General features: G+C 41.7%; 1 protein-coding gene across 1 annotated transcript in view; it reads left to right on the top strand.

Annotated features, from left to right (window-relative positions):
• The window catches only part of fbn2b (fibrillin 2b), a 73987-nt gene that overhangs the window by 42556 nt on the left and 5463 nt on the right, over positions 1 to 25968 (top strand). The window contains exons 9-58 of the mRNA XM_044361414.1: positions 2531 to 2656; positions 6943 to 7095; positions 7921 to 8124; positions 8249 to 8392; positions 8686 to 8805; positions 9005 to 9130; positions 9218 to 9340; positions 9829 to 10104; positions 10231 to 10284; positions 10371 to 10496; positions 11010 to 11135; positions 11414 to 11533; positions 12515 to 12652; positions 13127 to 13177; positions 13386 to 13511; positions 13634 to 13861; positions 14203 to 14328; positions 14438 to 14566; positions 14733 to 14858; positions 15164 to 15289; positions 15460 to 15582; positions 15686 to 15811; positions 16049 to 16174; positions 16586 to 16708; positions 16902 to 17024; positions 17136 to 17261; positions 17367 to 17489; positions 17893 to 18015; positions 18496 to 18657; positions 18803 to 18871; positions 19043 to 19168; positions 19290 to 19415; positions 19572 to 19721; positions 19839 to 19910; positions 20022 to 20147; positions 20841 to 20966; positions 21616 to 21741; positions 21938 to 22054; positions 22431 to 22559; positions 22667 to 22786; positions 23026 to 23151; positions 23365 to 23517; positions 23643 to 23708; positions 23801 to 23926; positions 24261 to 24380; positions 24487 to 24609; positions 24782 to 24913; positions 25043 to 25168; positions 25396 to 25602; positions 25723 to 25848. Of these exons, the coding sequence (XP_044217349.1) occupies positions 2531 to 2656; positions 6943 to 7095; positions 7921 to 8124; positions 8249 to 8392; positions 8686 to 8805; positions 9005 to 9130; positions 9218 to 9340; positions 9829 to 10104; positions 10231 to 10284; positions 10371 to 10496; positions 11010 to 11135; positions 11414 to 11533; positions 12515 to 12652; positions 13127 to 13177; positions 13386 to 13511; positions 13634 to 13861; positions 14203 to 14328; positions 14438 to 14566; positions 14733 to 14858; positions 15164 to 15289; positions 15460 to 15582; positions 15686 to 15811; positions 16049 to 16174; positions 16586 to 16708; positions 16902 to 17024; positions 17136 to 17261; positions 17367 to 17489; positions 17893 to 18015; positions 18496 to 18657; positions 18803 to 18871; positions 19043 to 19168; positions 19290 to 19415; positions 19572 to 19721; positions 19839 to 19910; positions 20022 to 20147; positions 20841 to 20966; positions 21616 to 21741; positions 21938 to 22054; positions 22431 to 22559; positions 22667 to 22786; positions 23026 to 23151; positions 23365 to 23517; positions 23643 to 23708; positions 23801 to 23926; positions 24261 to 24380; positions 24487 to 24609; positions 24782 to 24913; positions 25043 to 25168; positions 25396 to 25602; positions 25723 to 25848 (6495 nt within the window). The remainder of the gene's footprint in view (positions 1 to 2530; positions 2657 to 6942; positions 7096 to 7920; positions 8125 to 8248; positions 8393 to 8685; positions 8806 to 9004; positions 9131 to 9217; positions 9341 to 9828; positions 10105 to 10230; positions 10285 to 10370; positions 10497 to 11009; positions 11136 to 11413; positions 11534 to 12514; positions 12653 to 13126; positions 13178 to 13385; positions 13512 to 13633; positions 13862 to 14202; positions 14329 to 14437; positions 14567 to 14732; positions 14859 to 15163; positions 15290 to 15459; positions 15583 to 15685; positions 15812 to 16048; positions 16175 to 16585; positions 16709 to 16901; positions 17025 to 17135; positions 17262 to 17366; positions 17490 to 17892; positions 18016 to 18495; positions 18658 to 18802; positions 18872 to 19042; positions 19169 to 19289; positions 19416 to 19571; positions 19722 to 19838; positions 19911 to 20021; positions 20148 to 20840; positions 20967 to 21615; positions 21742 to 21937; positions 22055 to 22430; positions 22560 to 22666; positions 22787 to 23025; positions 23152 to 23364; positions 23518 to 23642; positions 23709 to 23800; positions 23927 to 24260; positions 24381 to 24486; positions 24610 to 24781; positions 24914 to 25042; positions 25169 to 25395; positions 25603 to 25722; positions 25849 to 25968) is intronic.

Here is a 25968-nt window from a genome sequence, read left to right as displayed (position 1 = left end):
CTTATTTCTTTACTGAACTAACAATTCGATGTCAAACAGGACCACTCCACTTCTAACTTACAAAATCTTGCATTTAACAAGTTTACTATATAAGAAAACACTTAAAGATTCTCTGTTGCTCATTTTTAGTTTCAATAATTTGCACTAAATGTGATTCAATGTCCACTCTGGTATTGATTTAGCAATGAGGATCATGGAGTTTCTTCATTTGACCCACTCAGAGTGAGAAGAGAAAGAGTTCAGTGTTTGTAAAACTTGTAAAAACAAAAGAACAGTTGTGGCGTGCATTAGTGCTTTAGTCACAGATCTGCAGGAAGCCCATGTTTTGTGAAATCTCACAAACAATCAGCACAGGTCCTTTGGGAAGGTTTTTATTGAAATGCCCTTCAAGCTTTTGCATAAACAGCCTCACAGAGAGATTTCATGGTGAAATTAGTAAGGTTTTGGAGCAGTTAAGATAAAGTTGAGTTAAGATGTCATGGGTGTCTGATCATTTTGGGCACAACAAGCCACCTGGTTTTATGACCATTTAAGTTCAGACTGTGCTTCACAGTCTCTCCTTTTCCCCCACCTCCTCTTTTCTCTGCTTTTTCTGCTTCTCCTTCCATTTTCCTTCCATAAATACAGTTGTCTGGCTCAAAACCAGCTGTTAGTGCTGAACAAAGAAACACTTGCGGCATCTGGGAGACTTTCTCATTACACATACAGCCCTCCCTGTCACAGATTCCCACCCTGTGTAAATACACACACAGACGGTTTCACACATCAGAGTTTAGATTAGATGAAACAGTGTAAAAATTACACACATACATTTATTAAAGTTTTTCACATATCGAAGAGAAGTGTCAGAAATGTGTATATACAGATACACACACACAGCAGATTTGACGGCTAGGTTGTAGACATTTATCCAGGTGACACACATTTCCCTCTGCACACACAGTCAGCCCCACAGCGCTGTGTCTGTGTGGAGCGTAATGTCTGGTGTGCTGTGGCCACTGCTGACACAAGGTTTATTTGGCTGGGTTTTTACAGCTTCACCTAGGCCTTCTGCCACTGCTGTCAGACAGGAGTCAGCAGGGGAAGAACAGCCTCTTGAGCTTCCCACAGCAGGCGCTGCTACACACATCCACGCAGACATCCACACAGCAAGGTACACACAGATATAAGTTACATGCTCTTTACTCCTAGAAAGACAAACACTAACACACCCTTCACTTTTCCAACTAAGTGTGTAGGGCACACGCACACACACAGTACCGCATGCACCACGTCTGCACTTGTGCTGTAATTATGCCCCGCAGTGGTGCAGTAATTACGTATGCGTATAAATAAGCGTGACACATCATAAAAACCCAATACCCTCTGGTACTTCACTTAGGGTTCCCCCATCATGGAGCAATGAGGCCCCCCTCTCACTGAATAATACAACTTAATGCCGTCATAAAGAGTACCACACTGAGGTGGGACCTGCCAAGCACTGTGCTCAGGTACTCTCAGAGATTGTAGACATTTCTGGGTCAAACCGTGGCCTATTTAAAGGTCAGAATCATCTAATTCATCCCAATTTTCTGATACTTGTGCCAATATGTCTGCAAAGATTCTCAGTCATCCAGGTGATACAGAGTCTAGAAGTGCTGAGTCAGAAGCATCTGGAAAAAGATTCACTTCTCATTCAGAAGGCTTCTTCACTTCTTTAAAAACTGAACTACTGATATGAAACAAATGTTTTTTTCTATACTTTACATTGAGGAATATAAACATGTTTTATCTACAACAACCTTTTTAAAAACAACAGATGCCAAACTTTTCAAATGTTAATTGTTGCCTAAACAAAAACTAGCAATACAAGAGCTTTGGCTAAATCTAAATTATGATATAAATCAGTATCTGATTAAAGAATATATAAAGAAGACGACCAAACTGACCAGGCATTTGATACTAGCTTTTGGCACTTGATAGTTTTTGATGCTTTTGGCTACAGATGCATTTCGGCCAAACCTGTCCCTACTCTGTAGCTCTTATGGTTTACCCTCTATTGATTGTTTTATATGTAATTAGATTGGTTATTGTGCTGTGAGATTAATCCCCGGAGGAGTACCATTTCCAAGGGTTAAACAACGCAATTTAACCTGATCATAATAGATTTGAACAATTTTAGCATTGGTTGCCTTTGAAGGAACCCTACGGACTAGAGTCCAACGTAAGAGGTTTACAGTTTATGTTATCGGATTGTTCCTGTCATCTACATGTCACGGTTCACTAAGTTGAATTTTAGCCTGGACAGAACACACCAGAAGTGAAGTCATTCAACTTTGGTAGTCTAGGGGTCCATATGGTTTGCTGAATGTTCCCTCAGGGAGAAAGTGTTGTTCCAGCGCAGTAAAGTTTAACTGCAACTGCAACTTTCCAAACACAAAAATTTTGATTGTTGAAAATCATTTTCTGAGATAGTGTAAGGCGTATTCAACAGATGTGCCCTATGATGTGATGAACTGTGGTATGTATGATTTCACTGTGTGTGCTTCAGATATCGATGAATGCAGCACCATTCCTGGTGTGTGTGATGGAGGAGAATGCACCAACACCGCTGGTAGCTACGTCTGCACCTGTCCACGAGGCTACATCTCCAGCACAGATGGCTCCCGATGTGTGGGTGAGTCTCACACACATAAATACGACATTCCAACATTTCTCTCTCTCTTTCATTCCTTCCTTCCTCACCCCCTGGATGCCTAAAAGCTTCACATCTGGCTGGTAACTTCCCTCCTTCCGTGAGTGCTTCCTGTGAATGGAGTTCTGATAAGTCAAACTGGCCTGCAGATATGTGGTCACTATGTGCACAAACACACTTGCACGCACTATTTGGCCTTGACAGCATTAATCTACTCTAATGCCGGTGCCCCTCTGACTCATTCACACACACTCACTGACACATACAGTGCATACCTCACTGACATGTCCCATGAAACACTACCAGGTGTTAATGTATTCCTGCAATTCTCACCCCTCATGGCAACCACAGTGAAACACAACCAGGTGTTAACATTTTATTCCAAGATTTACCCCAAAACGGACAGCTCAGGGTCTGTCTGTTTCATCCCCCAGCATCAGAAGGCTAACCTAATTTTCCTCCAGTAAAAGCTCTTGCAGCAAAGAAAAAACACTGGATTACTGTAATTGAAAATACATGTTTCCTCAGTTCTATTTTGCATTATAAATATTATTTTCTCCCGGTTTAAGTTATTTTCTAGCTTACACGCAATCGTCTGTGGAAAATAATGGACTTCTATGTTGTTGTTTTTGAAAAAGTGTGAGAGGAAATGGGTTGAAAATACCGAAAAAGAGCTCAAACGAACAAACACGTGTGCTCATACATGCACATACATAAAGAGGGTGGGGGCTTATCTCACAGGTAGTGTGTTAGCTTATGTGGTGGATTGTTTAGCTCCAAGGGTAATAGGCATATGGTGATGTTTAAGGGGAAATATAGAGGAAAGAAATAGAAGAGGAAAACAAAAGATGGTACCACTAACCTCAGCAAGATGGAACCAATACACTCTATATGGTATGTGGACACTTGAACATTACACCCATATGTGATTGTAAAACATTTCATTCCAAATCCATGGGTATTAATATACTGCAGAGCAGGCTCCACTCTTCTAGGAAGGCTTTTCACAAAATGATATTTTAATGTGGCCGCAGGGATTTGCTCCCATGCAGCCTCAAGAGCATTAGTGACGTCAGGTACTGATCTTTGGCCTGGCTGCAAGTCAATGATCTAAGTTGTCCAAAAGGTGTTGGATAGCGTTGAGGTCAAGCCTCTGTGCAGGCCAGTCAAGTTCTTCAACACCATACTCAGAAAAACATTTCTATAGGGCTTTTGTTTTGTACAGAGGGGCATTCTCATGTTGAAACAGGAAAGGGTGTATCCACAGTTTGACACAATATTGTTTACAATATTATTGTATTCTGGCAATAACATTTCCCTTAATTGGAAAAGGGGTCTACTGTATCTCAAACCATGAAAAATAGCCCCAAACCAAAAAATACATGGGGATGTCCATATACTTTTAGCCATGTAGTGTACATACATACTGTAGGCTATGTGCAAGAGGAAGAGGAACAGTGAAACCATTTTAAATGGTTGAGACTACAACAAACACTGATGGAGAAGAGGAAAAAATGGATGAGGAAGTGATAGATGATGCAAACTATTAGAAATACTTGGGTTATGTTTTTCTAAACAAGAGGTGCAGTGAGGGAGAGTCAAGAGAAGGATAGTCAGGATCATCAGAAATAAGATACTAGATGGCAGCCTGGTGTGTCTGTACCGGTGTGTGTGTATGAGTATGACTTGAGCCACTTTCACAGACACAAATCAGATTTAATACCAGTTGATTGGGGACAGCTTGTGGAATTGGTTACAAAAGTCATGTCTACGATTGGTAAAATTTTTGGGCCAGTGTTTAAGGTTAGGGTTAGGTTCAGGCAAGTAGTGGTTATGGTTAGGGTTGGGGTAAGTCTCCAGGAAATGAATGTAAGTCTATGGAATGTCCCCAAAAGTGACTAAGACAAGTGTGTGTGTGTGTTTTGATGTTAGTGTTAGAGAAGTGATCAAATCACCAGAACCCAAAAGTTCTCCATCTGTCTGTCTTTATGTGTGTCCATACTTTTCTTTTTTCTCCCTCCCTACTGTCATCCTTTTCTTCTTCTTTGCCCTGTGGTGATATATCATTCTCTCTCTCTCTCTCGCTCTCTCTCTCTGTATTTCTCATTCTTAGCATGGATCCCACAAAAAGCACCATTTCCTCAGCTCACAGTTTAGTCATTTACAGTAGAAAATCTCAGTTTATTCTGTAACTGTGCACACTTCCATCTCCGTTTGGACCTTTTCTCTTGTTCTGTCTCCTCTGGCTGTTGTTGTTTTTTTTTTGTTTTTTTTAACTCTTTATCTCCAACATTCGCATCCAACTTATCGTTTCCTCTTGGCACTATGTTTTTTCTCCCGTCCTCTGACATCTGGATCTTGCACCTCGCATCTTTGAGTTGTGGTTTCCAGTTACTCCTCCAGTCTTCAGCCGGCTGAAGGGAAAGAGAAAAAAACAGAAAGCAAATAAAACAGGTGCCAGATACAACCCCCATATATCCTTCCTCTGTCTCTGTCCTACTTCCAAAATGGACAAGACTAGATTGGGAGGAGACAGAGGCAGAGATAAGTAAACCCAAACAAAACCAGACTGCACCGGGTCAGGCCAAAATCATATTTGTTTATTTTAAACCAGTGAGTCACATGCCTGCATGAACAGAAAGAAAGAAAACATAAACTCTTCTTGTTTCCTCTTCATGTGACTGACACGCTTTGATTAAATTTCCCATTCTGTCTGATCTCCTTGCCTTTTTTTGTGGTCCAAACTTAAAGTGAATAAAGGAAATAAATTGTTTTTATGGGGATGGGACGGGATGTAGGCCTACTGTATCGTGACGAAGTGGGCCAGTGGGAGCTGTTTGTGGCCTGACAGTAATCAGAGCCTAATGCCCTGTCACACAGTGGAAGCTTAAAAAAAAAAAGACAAGAAAAAGAAGATCTGTCCAGTCAGTCAGTCTGTAAAAACACCTCACCAAATGAAAGCATATGATTGTGTAGCAACACTAGCGAGCAAACCACGGTCTGGATCCAATTAAAGTCATCATCATCCTCATCAGCAAACCCCCTCTCCCCCTCCTTTCCCTCTCCTCCGCCATGCCTCCAGCTTGGTCATTCCTATGGGATGTTTCCAGTGTTGCATTTGTGTGTTTTTTTGCACATATTTGTGTATGTTTATGTGTGTATTTGTACATGCATATATGTGTATTTGTGTATGTGTTGTCTATGTGCCTGTGCATAAGTATGGGAGTGCATGTCCGTGTGTGTAAGTGCATGTGGATATGTGTGTGTGGTGTACTGTATGTGTTCCCAGACACAGCACAGCCCCTCATGTTCTATCTAATTGGCAAGAATTGCTCCACATGGAACTGATTAATTCCAGACTGCTGGCTCATTACTGGGTTAATCGACTTGTGCTCCTCCCACCAACCCCCCCTTCTCTCTGCTTTTGCTCCCCCACCCCCCCTTTTTTTTCTGCAGATGCACTTAAAATTCTCTTTCACATATGTTGCTCACTTTCTAAAATAATACACATGTATTCTCTCTTGCTTACTTGGTCTTTTTCTTTCTCTTGGTATTTTCCTTAAATACCTAGAAAGTCCCTGTCTCCCTCTCCATTTACTCCTTACACACGCTGTTTGAACCCCAGCCCCCTTTCCTGCCCCATTGACCCTGACCTGGCAAACTGTAACAAATAAGACCCCTTTTTGGAGGCCCCTCAGATGCCTGCAGTTAGCCGAAACCCCAGGCAACCTTTCCCACTGCCAGCCCATAAAGAAACTTCCTCCACAGCCACCATGGAGAGGACAGGACAGACCCCTGACTTACAGCACTGCTGTATTGAACAGAGCTATTACCTTTAACTTTTTCTCACATTTAATGCAGTGTCAGTGGTGGAAAAAAGCACTTATGCTATTACCTGAAGTCCTACTTGATGCACTTTTTGGTTGCAATTTTCAAATCTGTTGCATCACGGATCAAACCCAGTATCACTAGTAAGGTGAAGTGAGGTGTGCTCTTTTATACCTGTAATGACACCCAGCAGTGAGGTGACAGTGTGCTGATACACTCTGGAGTACACTCCTACATTGCTGCAGCCAAGTGAGAAGTTAAACCACTGGAGGTCAGCAAAAACAGGGTACTCAATAAAGTAACAATAATGCACTGTTGTATCATCATCTATGTGTAGGTTTTGTATTTACTTTATGATGACATTTTGAGCTTAAACTTTTGTTGCTGTCTGTTCACTTGTCTCACTCTGTCCTCGTGTCTCATCCCCCCTCCTCCTTCAGATCAGCGTGTGGGCACCTGTTTCTCTGCTCTGGCTAATGGCCGCTGTGCTGCAGAGCTGAGTGGCCAATACACCAAGATGCAGTGCTGTTGTGACACAGGCCGTTGCTGGGCTTTGGGACAAATCCCTGAGATGTGCCCCGTCAGAGGGTCTGGTGAGTGCACAAAAACAAAACATACAGAAGCCGCACGCAAATGTCATGTTTCATTATTGACAACCACACATGTTCCAGGCAACATCTATGTTAGCTGATTCCAAACAAAGTCATGGGTATGAGCTTGAAATTAGGGCAGAACATCCATCACCTTTTTCTCCCCCGCTGAAAACTGACAGTTTCCGCAGCTGATTTCTCTGTGATTTGGCATGAGGAAATGCTGTAAATAAAGCCATGACAGCATAAATGATTCAAGCCAAAATAATTAATTTAACACAGCAATGTTAAACTAGACAATACGGGCGCTGTTAGAGAGAGGCTGTTTTGAGTTTGCATGTGCCTATGACAGAGAGGCAAGAGCATCCTTTCAAACTGATGAGCATGATGTCATGAGCGCAAACGAAACAGAGAAAGATGGAAAAGATTTGTGTGAAGATAATGACCCTGGAATTCGGAAAAGTCTTCCACTGCGTGAGACTATGATCCATAACTGATCTATTACAGAATGTTCTGCCTCTTTCACTGGCAATGCCAAAATAAGATTAAAGTTAAATCATAACTTCAACAAAAGAACATAAAAATGTATTGCAAAGTGCATTGGCCTTTGTGAAATATGCTTTTCCAGGAAACTGCGAGTACATTTCAAGTACATATACTATAACACTTTGAGTGGTTAGGCTGAGCCAAAGTGTTTTTGAGTTTGAGTTAATAATCCACACAAGCAGTAAACCTTTCAAACACAAAACCACAAAAAGGATTTTCATCTAACCCGACAGTGCTGGGCATCCACTGACTTGTTCCCTGTGATTTCTCTTCATTTTGTAGACGAGTTCAGGCGACTGTGTATTGTGGGTGTTCCTCAGGGACATGCTTTCCCTCATGGCTACCCCAACGGACAGTTCCCCAGCACCAACGGCAATGGGTACAATTATGGGTACAAGTTTCCCACTGTACCTAATGGTAATGGTAACGGAGGTGGCAACGGAGGGAATGGAAGGGGACTTTCAATCCGTCAACATCAACACATAGGTGAGTCGTTTTCTGGGTCTGAATAAGTCTGTTAAATGGCACTAGACTGAAAGGTTCGTTTCTTGAGTTGGAAAGTTGAAGCACTTGCTTTGTTTTGTTAATTTGTCTCTTTGTGTGTTCTCAGGCAATGTTCATGTGAACGACTCCATCGATGTGTGCAAACATTTCACCAACTTGTGTCTGAATGGACGTTGCATTCCCACAATCTCAAGCTACCGCTGTGAGTGCAACATGGGCTACAGGCAGGATGTTCGTGGGGAGTGTATCGGTAAGAAACATGCTCACACACACACACACTGTATACTGTACACAAGTATACATGAAATGTTATTCAGTTCTCACTAACCTCCCTGTTCCATGTAGGCAGACACATGACTATGTGACAGTGCCACAATTAATTACATGCACTGCACTGCCATCTTCTGCCGATTTCAGGAACTTAACACAAGTGATGTAGTTTCATGCTTACAGGAGTGAAATGTGAATCAGTATTTATATCCATTCAGTTATAGATGCACAGAATAGATCATGTTTCTTGTTTGCTTTATTTTCTCTCTCCAGATGTGGATGAGTGTGTGAGCAATCCATGTATCAATGGAGACTGTGTCAACACACCTGGATCATACCACTGCAAGTGCCATGAGGGCTACCAAGGAACCCCCACCAAACAAGCCTGCATTGGTATGTCTGACTGTGCCTTTCAACTTATATTATTGTAATAATTTCCCTAAGATGTTTTTGAAACACTAATTTAGTACACACAAAAGTATTTCAAAGGCATTCCACTAAAGCTTTGATACATGGTTTAGTATAATTTATTGTTTTAAGGCATTGAACTCAGCCAAATCCCTTTTCCCTCTGTTTGCACTCCTCTGTTTAGATATCGATGAGTGTATTGTGAATGGAGTGATGTGTCGCAACGGCCGCTGTGTCAACACTGAGGGAAGCTTTCAGTGTATCTGCAATGCTGGCTTTGAACTCACTCCAGATGGAAAGAACTGCATTGGTAAGGAGACAAAACAATAACTTGAACTACACATAAATCTTGACCTTTAAAAACTTAGTCTCAATACCTCTTATCTTTCCCCTCCAGACCATGATGAATGCGCCACCACCAATATGTGTCTCAACGGCATGTGTATCAATGAGGACGGCAGCTTTAAGTGTATCTGCAAGCCTGGCTTCGCCTTAGCACCCAATGGACGCTACTGCACCGGTATGATAGATTTATAAAGTACAAACACAGGCCTGAAGTCTTGGGCTAGAGTCAAGTAGGCTGCTTCAAAACAGTGTTGACAGATACGTTTTCTTTGAAATCCTGCAGATCTTTTGAACCCATTTGTGCACGGTTTTGTTTCAGAGGTCAGACTTTTTGAAACTTCCCAATGGTGCTATTATGCTCAATGCATAAAGATAAATAGATTAATTTATGAGTCTCTGTTGAGAGATTTTTTCTGGAAGTGTCAAGAGTAGCTGTCGTTCCATTGCAGTCACACTACAGCACAGACAGCACAGGTGCATATCACAAATGTATCCAATCTAGATAATGCTAACACCCCATGACCCAGTTCCTCCTCAAGCACTGTGATTTTTTATGTCTTATGTTTATTTTAAAAAGAAAAAGAAAAATATAAAATATTTAAAATAAACAAATAAACCAATGCTGACCTGTGCTATATGAATGATCTGCCCTCTCTTCATCAGACATTGATGAATGTCAGACACCTGGCATTTGTATGAATGGACGCTGCATCAACTCTGAGGGCTCCTTCCGCTGCGAGTGCCCACCAGGCCTTGCTATTGATGTAGATGGGAGAGTGTGTGTGGACACACACATGAGGACCACCTGTTATGGTGCCATAAAGATGGGCACATGCTCGCGGCCGTTCCCCGGTGCAGTGACCAAGTCAGAGTGCTGCTGCGCCAATCCTGAACATGGCTTTGGAGAGCCTTGCCAACCCTGCCCCTCCAGAAACTCAGGTAGCATCTTTGATTAGCTTTACACTGATAATTTCAACTCTTGAAATACTTTTTTTTGTTAGCTACAAAAAATAGAAAACTGAAAATCCAGCTCGTCAAATTAGTTTTCTTTCTCTTGTCTTTCAGCTGAGTTCCAGGCTGTGTGTAGCAGTGGTATTGGCATTACAGCTGATGGCAGAGGTTAGTATGTTGTTCATGAGAGTTAATGTTTCTATAGTATTGCTGAGAAACATCTTATTAATTGTTAATACCTGTCTTTCTTCTAGACATCAATGAGTGTGCCCTGGACCCAGACATTTGTCAAAACGGCATATGTGAGAACCTGAGAGGAAGCTACCGTTGCATCTGTAACATCGGCTACGAGTCTGACACCAGTGGCAAAAACTGTGTTGGTGAGTCAGAGTGCTGTGGATTATGTTCATATTTTAATGATAGATACTTCTCAAAGTCTCAAAGTGAGACTATGTAACTTTTTTTGAACAGTGGCCACTTTGGCCAGAAGTTTACATTATAGGATAAAGTTAAGTGCCAAAACATAGTGCAAAACAGAACTACAAGTAGAGAATAGTCACTGACTCTTCTGTCATATAACAATATCTTTGCTAGCAATAGCAAACATTAGCTACTGTCAGCTAAAGGACATACCAGACCAAATAGCAACACAATTTTGCAAAGCTGATTTATATTGTTTAGAAATTCAACTTTTTTATTTGTGAGAGGAATAAAAATGTTTTCTTACATAGTAAAAATCAAAATAGTTAAGTAACATAGTATCTCTTGAAAGGAGAATATTGGTTCTTTGCTTGTTTAGCCATCTAAGTATGAATTTCAGAAACTCTAGATTACTCCAGACTGATTTTTAAATTGTTACAACAAGTTTTGTATTCTCTTTCACCTCCCTTCAGACATCAATGAGTGTCTGGTGAACCGTCTGCTCTGTGATAACGGTCTGTGCAGAAACACTCCTGGCTCCTACACCTGCTCCTGTCCTAAAGGCTTTGTCTTCAAACCCGACTCAGAGACATGTGAAGGTGAACACTCGCGCGTGCACACACACACACACAGTCAGTGACACACAAACACACTCACGTGTTTGTGCTGTTTCCCATCAATTCGTTTTCACCAACAATCAAGGTCATTATAAGGTGACATTGTTACCAGATGTGTTGCATTTAGTTTCCAGTAAACATGCAGCTCATGGAAAGAAGACACACACTTTATGTTTGTAACTGCCACATGTTGTTAGTGATGACCCATCTGAATTAGCCTCTCAGCCCTGACCTCAGGTGTGTGTTTGCACATGTTTCAGATATCAATGAGTGTGAGTCCAGCCCTTGCATCAATGGAGCGTGTCGCAACGTGGCTGGATCCTTCAACTGCGAGTGCACCCACGGCAGCAAGCTAGACTCCACCAACACCATTTGCGTGGGTAAGACATCCATCCATCCAATTGCTTGAAGCAAATTAGAGCAGCGCTGCAGGGTCCTTGAAACAGTTTGTGTGAGATAATGATTACATATGCTGAGACATGAGTGTCAATGGGAAGTAAGTGGTGCAGGAGTCTTTTTGTCTAATCATTTTAAACGAAGTTTACGCTCCACTTTTTCAAACAAATACTGAGGTTGTTCAGCTTTCCAGGAGCCATCCAGAGACATTATCATCCTCAGATGTTGGGCAAAATGGCACACACAGATGATTTATTAGATAAACACTTGCATGCATGGCCTTGGTTCACATGGAGATTGCTTTACTTCATTGAGATCCACCGCAGATTCAAAATGACATATGGTATGTAAGACGCTCTGCAGAGGATAAAAATTCCACTTGTTTGGAGGTTTGTTTCTTTTGGGAAATCAGTCTGAGAACACTACATACTAATACAGAATACAGATGTTATTGTAACTGGAAGGGAGAATGAGTCATTAAATAAATAGTCATACATATTGCATGAGCTGGCTCTATCAGAGGTCTACAAAATTCCTCTAGTTTGGTCCATTTCTGTTTTACGTTTAGTGCCCATCGCTCAGCGGGGGAAGAAGGGGAATGTAAATTGCGGTTTTGTGTTTGGTTGGCCTTGTAGTTTTTTGAGAAAAGGTGTCGCTATTATGACTTTAAACTCTCTTGGTTCATTAAAAATGCAATAGAAGATTAAAGGATTAAAAGTAATAATGCATGGGCTTTACTCAGCACAGCCTGTGCCCACAGACACAAGTTTTATGCCAGTAAAGAGAGCGGAAGGTGACATGAGATGATTGGTTTTTGAAGTGTGTTGTGTGGCCATAGTTCAAAGTACCCTGCAGAGATTTTGACCATGAGTGATGCTGTGGCGGAATGTTTTGTTTGTATTTTGTTTGCTCAACTAGCTAATAGCATTAGTAAAGTCTCCTCCGCTGTTAATTTGCCTCCACAGATAGCATGAAAAGTACTTGTTGGCTGACCATACAAGACAACCGCTGCGAGGTAAACATCAACGGAGCCACACTGAAGTCTGAGTGCTGCTCCACACTGGGAGCTGCCTGGGGCAGCCCATGTGAACCCTGCGAGATCGGTCAGTTCACAAACACAGATACATTCATATGATATGGGGTTTTCTTTTAAGGCTGATGACAATGTTCCTAATTTAAGCTCTGAAACAACTCTGAAGGAAATTCTTTTAGGAAAGAAGCATGACACATCCAACCTACTCAATGTGATTAGTTTCAAGGGGAAAACTATGTGAAAAGATCACTGATTTTAAATAAACATGTAATTTTTACAATAATTGTTATCAAGTACATTATCAGTGAATCAATGAGCAAGAGAATAAATAAACAAATAAAACATTATTGCAGATTTTCTTTTTTTGGCAGCTTCGGTCAGGAAGAAAGCGCCACCATATTGTATACACTATAACTAGTCCACTTTGAAATATTAACTTAAATAAATAAATATTTCCCTGACATTTTGGCAAACAAATGTATGCATACATACCCTACATAAAATGTTTTTTTTTAACATCTCTCAATCTTTTCATGACTCCTAGACACAGCCTGCTCTCGAGGATTTGCTCGTATGAAGGGCCTTGTCTGTGAAGGTAAGAGCATCTGACAACTTATGAGCGGTGACACACCAGCAGTGTTCCTGTCAACCTACATCAACGTCCATGAAGTCATTTTATCTTTTTGTCCTTTAATGCGGACAAAAAGTGCCTTTAATGTTCACTCTGCAGATTTCATTTGTGCATGTTTGTGTGTGTATTTCACCTTGTAATTATGGTTCTCAATATGTCCTGCTCCCTGTAGACATTAATGAGTGTGAGGTGTTCCCTGGAGTGTGTACAAACGGCCGCTGTGTGAACACCCAGGGCTCCTTCCGCTGTGAGTGTGCCGAGGGACTCACTTTGGACAGCACCGGACGCACATGTGTGGGTAAGAGAACAGCAGGACAAAGACATCCAACATTGTATCAGCACTATAATGCCAAAACTTAAAAATAGAGGTGACTTTTTTTGTTCAATTTTATAACCAACTTTTAATTTGTCAACCCCTAGATATGCGTAGTGAGCAGTGCTATATGAAGTGGCACGAAGATGAGTGTGGCGAGCCTCTGCCAGGGAGATACCGTGTGGACATGTGCTGCTGTTCAGTGGGTGCTGCGTGGGGTATCGACTGTGAGGAGTGTCCCAAACCAGGCACAACCGAGTACAGAGCCATCTGTCCCAGAGGGCCTGGCTTTGCCAACAGGGGAGATATTTTGACTGGCAGGCCTTTCTACAAAGGTACCAAGACTCACTCTGATACTCACTGAACATGGACACGTGGACATTTTATCCGAAGTGTGTACATTTGTTTTCTGTCTGTGGTTGAGCCTTGTTCTGGCTTCTGAGCTACAGAATCATTGTGATCAAGATTGAGTGAAGGTTTATACAGTTCATTAGTGGAAAGCTGGTTGATAAATAATGTTTATTTGCATCTGTAATGGTCTTATGTATTTGATTTTAAAATATGCAGTAGATATGATTATTTGATTATAGTGTTAATGGTTAGATTTTGGCGACTTACAAGTATTTTAGTATCTGTGTGACATGAGTTTTAATTGTTTTTTTGTATTTTTCCTCAGATGTGAACGAGTGTAAGGTGTTCAACAGTCTGTGTACTTATGGAACTTGCCGCAACACCATCGGCAGTTTCAAGTGTCGGTGTAACAGCGGCTTCGCTCTGAATGCCGAGGAGAGGAACTGCACAGGTATGGACAAAAAGAAGAAGATGAAGCTAAACCAGAGGAGCAGTGAAATTAATGTAATTTAAGGGCTGAAGTTATTTAGCTTTTTTTATGTAATGTCTTTGTGTTTCAGACATTGATGAGTGCCGCATCTCTCCGGACTTGTGTGGTCACGGTTCCTGTGTCAACACACCTGGCAGCTTTGAGTGTGAATGCTTTGAGGGCTATGAGAGCGGCTTCATGATGATGAAGAACTGCATGGGTACGCTTGCACACAGAAATACACAAATGATAAACCAGAATGTGAAATCAGTTCAGTCCAAGTTCAATTTTTCCATTCAGGTCCTCTCTTTCCTTAATCTTTTTTTTTTTTTTTTTAACTTTTTATTCATTTTTCCCTCCACTTCTCTGTTCGTCTCTGCTGACAGACATTGATGAGTGTGAGAGAAACCCACTGTTGTGTCGTGGAGGAACCTGTCTGAACACAGAAGGGAGTTATGAGTGTGAATGTCCCACCGGACACTCGCTCAGCACAGATGGATCTGCCTGTGAAGGTGGGTCATACATCATACATAAGCATTCACACACACATTCACAGGGCGTCATACATCATTCTCAGCACATCCAAAGGTAGTTTAAAAAGCTCGGATCATCAGTCAGATCTTTTCTCTTCTTGTTGAATAGTTGACATTTGACACAATTTGGCTCAACATATTGGCAATACAATATCAAAATCTTGATAAGTAATTATAAAGTTACTTTTAAGTAGAGGAATGTGTGTAATTGTTCATTTTTAGGTAGACTACACTACATTGTATGTAATGCATAATTCTCTGTACTTTCTTGCCGGTACCATCAGATGTGAATGAGTGCCAGCTGAGTGACAACTTGTGCAAGAATGGCCAGTGTGTCAATATGCCGGGAACCTACCAGTGCTCCTGTGACACCGGTTACCAGGCCACACCAGACCGTCAGGGCTGCGTTGGTGAGTGAAGCAGCAAAGTTCTTCCCAAAAATATACATGAAATTTGCAACTTTTTGCATACATGCAACACTGCAAATAATAATGATTATTGTTCCTTTAGTGTTTTGGGCTTATGTACATTCTGTTACTGTCACATGTGCCTAAACTGTAATTATGACCTCTCTTTGTAGATATTGATGAGTGCACCATTATGAATGGAGGCTGTGAGACCCACTGTACCAACTCAGAGGGCAGCTACGAGTGCAGCTGTAGTGAAGGCTACGCTCTCATGCCTGACCTCAGGACCTGTTCAGGTAATGATATGTATGATATGTGCAGTATATCTCTACTTTTCCATAGACATTACATTGAATATATGAATAAATGCATTGATAACTATTTCTGCTGCTTTTTTAGATATTGATGAGTGTGAGGAGACTCCAGACATCTGCGATGGAGGCCAGTGTACCAACATTCCTGGGGAATATCGCTGTCTGTGTTACGATGGGTTCATGGCTTCTATGGACATGAGGACCTGTATCGGTGAGAAAAAAAAAACATTCTGCAATCCTTCTCCTTTCATACTTGTCTATTCTCTATATATACTTGTCTTTCTTTAAATCTCATTCTCACCTTCATCTTTTTGTCCAGTGTTTTTTTGTCTACCTCATTCATTTATTCATTCAGTCTCTGTCTCTGTCAGTCTCATTCTCTGTCAGTCTACTCTCTAAGGCCAACGTTCACATAAGCATCTATGTCTGTCCATTCCTCTCTGCCCAGATGTAAATGAGTGTGATTTGAACCCAAACATCTGTCTCCACGGTGACTGTGAGAACACCAAAGGCTCCTTCATCTGCCACTGTCAGCTGGGATACTTTGTCAAGAAGGGATCCACGGGTTGCACAGGTACACACACACATACACACACACAAAAAAAATCAAGGTCGGAGAGGTCTGGGCCTCTGTGTGTCCATATCTGAGTTGAGCGTAAAGACAGTTTATTCATGCATACAGTAGTTCAAGGTCGACATTTTTTAAGATAATAATTAATTCATAGCATACTGTACCTGGAGACCCAGTCACCAGCCTCACTACTAATAGAATTAAAAAGTTTCTGCTCAGCAAAAAGCAACATTTTCACATCTCTTTGCACATCATTAAAAAAGGAGCATTTCACTCAAAGAAACTACAGTAGAGCTCTGATATTGTTTATATTCTTGTGTTTTTATTTTGTTCAATGTTTTAAGGGAAATAACTGGTTTTAAAAAACAGTGCTACTGTCTATTTATTGGCTAATTGATCTTAAAATCTCTCCAGATATTGATGAGTGTGAGATCGGAGCTCATAACTGCGACATGCATGCTGCCTGCATCAACGTGCCTGGAAGCTTTAAATGTCGCTGTCGAGATGGTTGGATTGGAGATGGCATCAAGTGTGTGGGTGAGTATGTATCCGGATTATCTTAGCTGTGATGTGATTTGAAAACCAGATAGTTTTACACTGAAAGACGAGTCTCAAAGAGAAAAATAAAACAACAAAAACGTCTCTGGTACTCAAGAAAATTGGACTTTTGACTGGCTTGATTGAGTTTTGCCATGAATTTTATCACACTTTTTTCTCTCTATGCCTATAGATCAGGATGAGTGCTCTGGCGAGGACCATAACTGCAACCCAAACGCAGACTGTGTCAACACACCAGGATCCTACAGGTGCACATGTAAGGAGGGCTTTAATGGAGACGGCTTTTCCTGCTCTGGTAAGATTGTTGAAACTTTCCAACTCAATCCTGATTGAACACTAGCTACTGTGTGTGCAGTGAGCTTCATGCCCAGAGAGTTTGTTAACACACTGGTCCGTTCTGTTTCAGATATGGATGAGTGTGCAGACAATGTGAACCTGTGTGAAAACGGCCAGTGTCTGAATGCTCCGGGCGGCTACCGCTGCGAGTGTGAGATGGGATTCACTCCTACAGAAGACAGCAAGGCTTGTCAAGGTTCCTAACTTGTTCTGTCACATTTTACTCTCTTCTTTTTATTGTTCTTTTTTTATACAGGTAGTATAACTAACATTTCCCCTCTCTCTGTCGTCTTTGCCACAGACATCGATGAGTGTAATTTCCAGAACATCTGCGTGTTTGGCACGTGCCAGAACCTTCCAGGGATGTTCCGCTGTGTGTGCGATGATGGTTATGAACTGGACCGCAGCGGAGGAAACTGCACTGGTCAGTGAAGCACTTTTGTAATGTATCTCTAAAATCATTTATTTTAGAGGTTGAACAGACACAAATAGCTTGGCTGAGTTTCCTTTACAATAATAGCCTTCATTCATGCTTCCTATTTCCGTGCAGAATTATTTGACCAAACCAAATATTCCATTGCAGATAGTATTTCTTTCAATTAGAGTAATAGAAATCACATCTGAACAACTTCTATGCAATAAATAATGTGATCTACTCTAATTTATTTGCACCCTGGCTCAGATTATGGCATAAAAAATATTTAAAATAACAAAAAGTGGAAAAAGTATATGAGCTTTGTTCTTTTACAGCAGCTTATAAAGTAATGGGTTCATGCAGTTAAGAAGTTATGTGTAACTGAGCTTGTACGTGTCACTGTGTACTGCAGACATCAACGAGTGTGCGGATCCTGTGAACTGCATCAACGGGCTGTGTGTGAACACTCCGGGGAGCTACCTGTGTAACTGCCCACCTGACTTTGAGCTCAACCCCACTGGTGTGGGCTGCGTGGGTGAGTCATACTGAGAGCTTGCAGGTTTGGCAAGGTTGATATGAGCCAAACTGTTTACAAATATGAAGAAGACCATGATTCATGTCATTCATGAGTGAATCAGGGAATCCCTTATGGAGGACTAAATCTGATTCATCAGAAAAAAGATAAGCATTAAGAACATTCAAAAAATGAATGAATACATCAAATGCATAAAGATATTATCTAGTATAGTCTAGAGCAGGTTCTGCATCATTCATACAGTACTTAAACTGTAGGAAGCTATTAATAGTTCCCACTTTACTGTGTACAATACATACAATCAGTTAATAAAATCAATGCATTAGATGAGTATTATTAAGCCTGAGAACTCGGTTACAGGATGCAGAAGATGCGGCTTTTATGCAAACCAAACTATACTTCATTTGTGGACTCACAGTCTCACCATCCTATTACATAAAAGACTTCATGCATTGATGAGTAAATATGCGTCTCTCTCAGATACCCGTGTCGGCAACTGCTTCCTGGATATCAGTACACGTGGTGACGGAGGAATCTCCTGCAGTGTGGAGATCGGAGTGGGTGTGACCAGAGCTTCTTGTTGCTGCTCCCAGAGAGGAGCCTGGGGAAACCCCTGTGAACTGTGCCCTGCCCACAACACCAGTATGTATCACATGGCCTCGACCAAGCAATTCATTTTTATACTTATTGAAAAATGCACATCTACATGCTATAGTTAAATAAGCAGATTTTCTAACAAATATTTCACAGTCACAGTAACAAGCTGTATTTTTGTCTCTGTCTATAGCGGAATATAAGACTCTCTGTCCAGGAGGAGAGGGATTCAAACCCAACCCCATCACTGTCATCCTGGAGGGTAAACCATCCACTTTTCTTTGTTTTATTGAATTCACAATGGCAGCTGCAACTAGAATGTGTTGCAGCAAAACACTGAAACGGCTTTACCCTCTATTTCATAATTTTTTAGATATTATATAAGATGAAATTAGTGTCATATATGGATCTAACCATTTGAATGTTTCTTTAGATATCGATGAGTGCCAGGAGCTGCCAGGTCTCTGCCAGGGTGGAAACTGTGTGAACACCTTTGGCAGTTTCCAGTGTGAATGTCCAGGAGGCTACTATCTCAATGAGGAGACTCGCATCTGTGAAGGTAAAGACTGAAAAAATGTATTTAAACTGAGTGACTTGAATTGACAAACTCATGCTGTGTTATCACTATGCCCCTCCTTCATATTTTTTTTTACTATCTGTCATTATTTCTTTATGTGCAGATATTGATGAATGCACAACCCACATTGGGATCTGTGGGCCTGGTACCTGCTACAACACTCTAGGCAACTACACCTGTGTGTGTCCCCCTGAATACATGCAGGTCAATGGAGGAAACAACTGCATGGGTAAGTGCGTGGGACCTCTCATGGACAACAAGAAAATGTTAATTCTCTGTCTCCTCATTTTACATTCACAGTCATTTCTAAAAGTCAGACCTTTCTGAAGAGCATATCAGCTTTTTGATTTAGACTGAATGTCTTTCTGTTGTTCGGGTAATGCAGACATGAGGAAAAGTGTGTGTTACCGTAACTTCAATGACACATGTGAGAACGAGCTGTCCTTCAACATGACCAAGAAGATGTGCTGCTGTGCCTATAATGTTGGAAAAGCCTGGAACAAGCCATGCGAGGCCTGTCCTACTCCTGCTACCCGTAAGTGTCAAAAAGAAACTGACACAAATCAACTACCGTTCTAAACCAACTAACACTGAAACTACGAGAATACATTTTATTATTGTAATTGAGACAGTCCTGTCCTTTCTGTTTCAGCTGAGTACCAATCACTGTGTGGTAACCAAGCTCCTGGCTTCATCATTGACATCCACACTGGCAAGCCAATTGGTAAGGTCAATCTGGTCAAAACTGGCTGAGTACAGACCTTCAAAACATGATTATCCAAGTTTAAAATGTTACAGGTTAGGTTATAACATCTTCTGGTGTTGTTCTGTGCAGATATTGATGAGTGCAGGGAGATCCCTGGTATCTGTGCAAATGGAGTGTGCATCAACCAAATCGGGAGCTTCCGCTGTGAATGTCCAATGGGCTTCAGCTACAACAATATATTGCTCATTTGTGAAGGTAAAACTCGGGCCTCAGCTAACTCTTTTTTATCTCTCTCACACTTCCTTTCTGTTCTTCATTCTGTGTATCATATTATAGGTGAAGATAACTATCTGTGAATTTAAAAGACATTTTGTAAACACACGTAATTATGAGACAGTCAGTGCATGGTGGTATAACATAGACTTCCTGCTCTTTTGCTTCTTCTGTTTCCTGTCTCTCTCTGACCTTTTCTCTCACACACATAAATGCACACACATACACATCTCTTATCCCTGTCACTACTTTATGTCCTCTTGTGACCCTGCTGCTGAATCATTCTATATTTATGTGTCTCTCATACTGTACAGTATACAGTACACTCATTGCCAGCACAAACACTTACTACACACACACACCTACAAATACAGATACACTGACTCACTGCCTGAGAGCCACTTTTACAAGCAGTCCACTCAGTGGAGTTAATGCTGCCTTTTCCCACATGAATTACGTCCTTGTAAAGACAAGTATAGTGGCTCTGAATGGAAGCACCTGCCAGGACCTTCAATCATCCAGAACCTGCCAGGACTGTCTGAACTGTATCTCAGCCAAAATGGCGCCATTGTGTTTTCTCTCCTGCTGTCCACGAGCTGACAGCCTGCTCCGGCCAGACAGTTATAGAGCGTGTGATTGATGTCCACTGCTTCTCTCTTTCTTCTTCCCGCTCAGATATTGATGAGTGTAACAGCGGGGACAACCTGTGCCAGCGCAACGCCAACTGTATCAACATTCCAGGCAGCTACCGCTGCGAGTGCTCGCCAGGCTTCAAACTGTCCCCCAGTGGGGCCTGTGTGGGTGAGTCCAGTCTGTCTGACAGACCTTTCTAGGGTTTTCCATCTTAAAATAACAGGGAGGTGGACAGATAGAGTAAATGTGTTGGTGATGCGAGGAAAATGTAAGACAGTGGCATCCCTTGTCGAAGGAAAATCATTAAAATTTATATTTACTGGACTGTGGGAAAGCTGCTGAGATGTTTTATACCAGCCTCTGACTAAATACTAGTTTCAGGACTTCATATAAATTGGAGTTCATGCAATATGTACATAATATTAGTGCTGAAATGATAAGTCAATTGCTTGATCAACAGAAAATTAATTACTAACAATTTTGGTAATTGAATCAATATGCATTAATCAAGCACAGTTAAAAGCACAATTTGCTGATTTTTGTCTATTGTATATGCTTCTTAATCAAATATTTATTGGTTTTTGACAAAAAAAAACAATATGAAAATCATGGGGTCTGATAAATTATTATGGGAATATGTCACAATATTGAAAAAATAATCAACATATCAATGAATAAAGAAAATTGTTATCAGTTGCAGCACTATATGATACATTAATCTGCTTTCCACTGCTGTCTCTCTCTCTCTCTCTCTCTCTCTCTGTCTCTCTCTCTCTCTCTCTCTCTCTCTCTCTCTCTCTCTTTCTCTTTTTCTCAGACCGTAATGAGTGCCAGGAGATTCCTAATGTGTGTAGTCATGGAGAGTGTATCGACACACAGGGAAGTTACCGCTGTCTCTGCCACAATGGCTTCAAGGCCACTGCTGACCAGACCATGTGCATGGGTAAGAGAGACATCTAAACTTAAACACACAGCACTTTGTTACATGTAATCCTGCACTATTGTAAGTCCATAATACACTATTTTTTTTACATTTACTTGGTGGTACTGTATCTTTTCAGTGTCACTCTTACACAGCCACTGTGCTGCTGCATGACTCAGTTTCTTGAGATGTTGCTCTCTCTCTCTGTGTATTCCAGATATCGACGAGTGTGACAGACAGCCATGTGGTAACGGTACCTGTAAAAACACAGTGGGATCCTACAACTGTCTCTGCTTCCCTGGCTTCGAGCTCACACACAACAATGACTGCATGGGTATGCATCATGTACTGTTCTGCTCTACAAAGGTCAACAGCAGTTAGTGCTTTATTTTAAAGGTCAAAGTCTTGACAAGGGTTCAGATGTTATATTATTATGATAACCTATAAATTCCAGATAAAAAATAGGCTACCCTTTTCTGTAGCAATATTTCATTTGTTGAGACATAAAATAAAACTTAAACATAAAATTTGAAGTATTTTGACTGTCTTTATAGGGTAATATATATGACTATAGATGATATCTTTCTGCCTGGAAAAACATTAACTTCTGCTCACGTAAAATCTTTTGCTGTTGGTGGTGTTTGCTGATAGGTATCAAAAATCAGGGGAATGTCTGGAAAGTCCTAATCCTCTCAATGTCTCCCTAACAGATATAGATGAGTGCAGTGCCCTCCAGGGCCAAGTGTGCAGGAACGGACAGTGTATCAACGGACTTGGTTCCTTCCAGTGTCTCTGTAATGAGGGTTATGAGAATACGCCTGATGGGAAGAATTGTGTTGGTAGGTGTACAAGAATTGTTTAAGCTGAGAGGGGTTTTATATATAGGTTTTCGTACAGACAAATAAACACACATTGCCTAATTTTTACATTGTCCCATTTTTCACAGATATCAATGAGTGTGTGAGTTACCCCGGCACTTGCTCTCCAGGAACTTGTCAGAATCTTGATGGATCCTTCAGATGTATCTGCCCTCCTGGCTATGAGGTGCAAAATGACCAGTGCATAGGTAAGACAAGAACATACACACACACATACAGGGATAGACACACTTCAGTTCAGAATAAAGGCTCCAAACATACTCAAGCTAGCTTGTTCAAATAGCCAGAGTCCTGATAAACAGCTACACTTAAATACCAGGGTGTCTGAGACATCACTGACTGAGCCATCTGGTCAGACACACACACAATCTCTCACACATGCACAGTGATCTGAGACCCCATCCCGTTTTTTACTCTCCCTTCCCAGATATCAATGAGTGTGAGGTGGAACCTAACATCTGCCAGTTTGGCACCTGCACCAACACCCCTGGCAGCTTCCAGTGTTCCTGTCAGCCAGGCTTCGTACTCTCCGACAACAAACGGCGCTGCTATGGTGAGAGAAGCTGTTAATTAACATTGGGGCACAGCAGACAGTGTCGATGAGCAGCTGTGTGAGTTATCTCTCCAATGAATGTTGTGATCTGACATACTTTATTCCCTTCACTGAGGTAGAAGAAGGTTCTTGTCTTTGTGTGTCTCGCGGATAACAGATCAGCTTCTATCCGCTCACATTTGAATTTACTGGATCTTTTTTTTCTTATGACAGATACCAGAGAGAGTTTCTGTTTCACCAAATTCGACGCAGGAAAATGCTCCGTCCCCAAAGCCTTCAACACCACCAAGGCTAAGTGCTGCTGCAGCAAGATGCCTGGAGAGGGCTGGGGACTTCCCTGTGAGCTGTGCCCACGAGAGAATGAAGGTGTGTAACCACACACACACACACACACACACACACACACACACACACACACAGCTGTAATTAAGACATACATGTGCACATGATGACATTTGTAAAATAATGAGGTTTACTTTGTGTCTCTCCAGCTGCTTTTAACACTCTGTGTCCATATGGCCATGGAGCCCTGCCTGGACCAGGCGATGCTCGTGAAGGTGAGTGCTGCAACGTACATAGAATCCCTTGAGTCTGAAGAAAAAGTGGGCATATGTTAAAAAACATGCTACTTTTCTCTTTCTTCCTCTAGATATGAATGAGTGTCTGGATAACCCGGGCATCTGCCAGAATGGTATCTGCATCAACACAGATGGCTCGTTCCGCTGTGAATGCCCCTTTGGATACAACTTGGATTACACTGGGGTTAACTGTGTTGGTAAGATAGTTTCTGTAATTTAAGTAACCTTTAAGTAATCTGCAACATTTCTTTTAGTTAATGTTTCAATACCAACTGATGTCATATATCAGTTACTCTAGCCCCGGATACTTAGAAGAAAATTTGAGCAAAATCAGTGTCTTAAGATTAGCAACCTGGGTCTGATATTATTTTCCTACTGTAGCTCCAGAGTCCAGCTTTTTCCTGCATAACAGCCTGGTCTATTTTTGGGCCAACATTTAAGCAGCTAATGACTGCTTTTAAAAATCTATGTTATAAATGTTTCATTGATTTAATTGCCTCCTCTATCTATTCCCCACTCTGTCTTCTCCAGACACTGATGAGTGCTCCATTGGAAACCCATGTGGAAATGGAACCTGCACCAATGTGGTGGGAGGCTTCGAGTGTTCATGCCAGGAGGGCTTCGAACCTGGACCCATGATGACCTGTGAAGGTCAGTCATTCACACAGTAACACTCATGCACATTCGCACAGGTACACTTGTTTTCTGCATCGTTTGACATTAAATTAAACCACCCTGTCTCTTTTCTTGACTGCAGACATCAACGAGTGCTCCCAGAATCCTCTGCTGTGTGCCTTCCGGTGTGTCAACACCTTTGGCTCCTATGAGTGTATGTGCCCTGCTGGCTATGTGCTGCGAGATGACCAACGCATGTGTAGAGGTGAGAAGGCACAGCAGATTTCCTGTTTGCAAAGTGTCACTTTTATCTGCTTTACTCCTGTCATCTCTGCTTTTTCACTCCTTTTTTCCCATTGAAACAGGCTTTAATAGTTTTCATTTTAGCTAACTGTTGTAGTTTTACCAACTGATCGTCTCTCATTGTCTCCTGACAGACCAAGACGAGTGTTCGGAGGGTCTGGATGACTGTGATTCCAAGGGTATGACTTGTAAGAACCTGATTGGTACCTTCATGTGTATCTGCCCACCTGGCATGCAGCGCCGACCAGATGGAGAGGGATGTATGGGTGAGTAAAAATCTTTCAGCTAATGTGAGAGGTTCACTTCAGTCCTCACATATTACATGCTGTTGTTACTGGAATTACTTGCCTCTTCACACTCTTCATTCTCTGATCTTTTGCTCTGTACTCCGGCAGACCTGAACGAGTGCCGCGCCAAGCCTGGCATCTGTAAGAACGGGCGCTGCGTCAACACAGTGGGAAGCTACCGCTGCGAGTGCAATGACGGCTTTGAGCCAAGCTCTACTGGAACTGAGTGTATTGGTAAGACAAATTCTGCTGAGGAACATGTTGTTACACACTGTGAAGGTTGGGATGTCATAACTGAAGTTGTGCTGATACGCTACTTTTAAATTTAGCCAAAAAAAGTGCATGCAATCGCTGCTGTGGAAACTCAACATCCATAAGTGAATGAATCGAGTTTCATCTTAATTTCCAAAATAAACAAATAATGATGTGTTTCTCTCTTCAACTCCAAACACCCCCTTCAGACAACCGAAAGGGCTTCTGTTACATCGAGGTTCTGCAGACAATGTGTCAGCAGTCATCCACCAACAGGAACAGTGTGACCAAATCTGAGTGCTGCTGCAACACGGGCCGAGGCTGGGGGTCCCAGTGTGAGCTCTGCCCGTTACCTGGCACAGTACAGTACAAGAAGATGTGTCCACTTGGACCTGGCTACACCACCGACGGTAGAGGTAAGAAGCTAAGTAATGATACTAAGTGACACTTTGCTGTGCTGCTATGCTGTTCAGAGGAGCAGAGTTGCGTGGAGAATGAGAGCACACACACGTCATAAAATGTCTCTCTACTTCCAGACATCAACGAGTGCCAGGTGATGCCAGATCTGTGCCGGAACGGTCAGTGCATCAATACCATTGGATCCTTCCGCTGCCACTGTAATGTTGGATACAAGACAGACTTCACTGCAACCTCATGTGTTGGTATGGCTGTTCTCTCTCTGTACTGCCTCTATTTCTTTATATTATTATCAGTCAGTTTGGTTTTAAAGGATTTTGGTTTTATAAACACTGACTACTGCCACAGTATTTCAGCAATATATT

This window comes from Thunnus albacares, chromosome 9 (assembly GCF_914725855.1).
Source record: "Thunnus albacares chromosome 9, fThuAlb1.1, whole genome shotgun sequence".
Taxonomy (NCBI): Eukaryota; Metazoa; Chordata; class Actinopteri; order Scombriformes; family Scombridae; genus Thunnus; species Thunnus albacares.
This window is presented reverse-complemented; position numbering and strand designations above follow the sequence as displayed.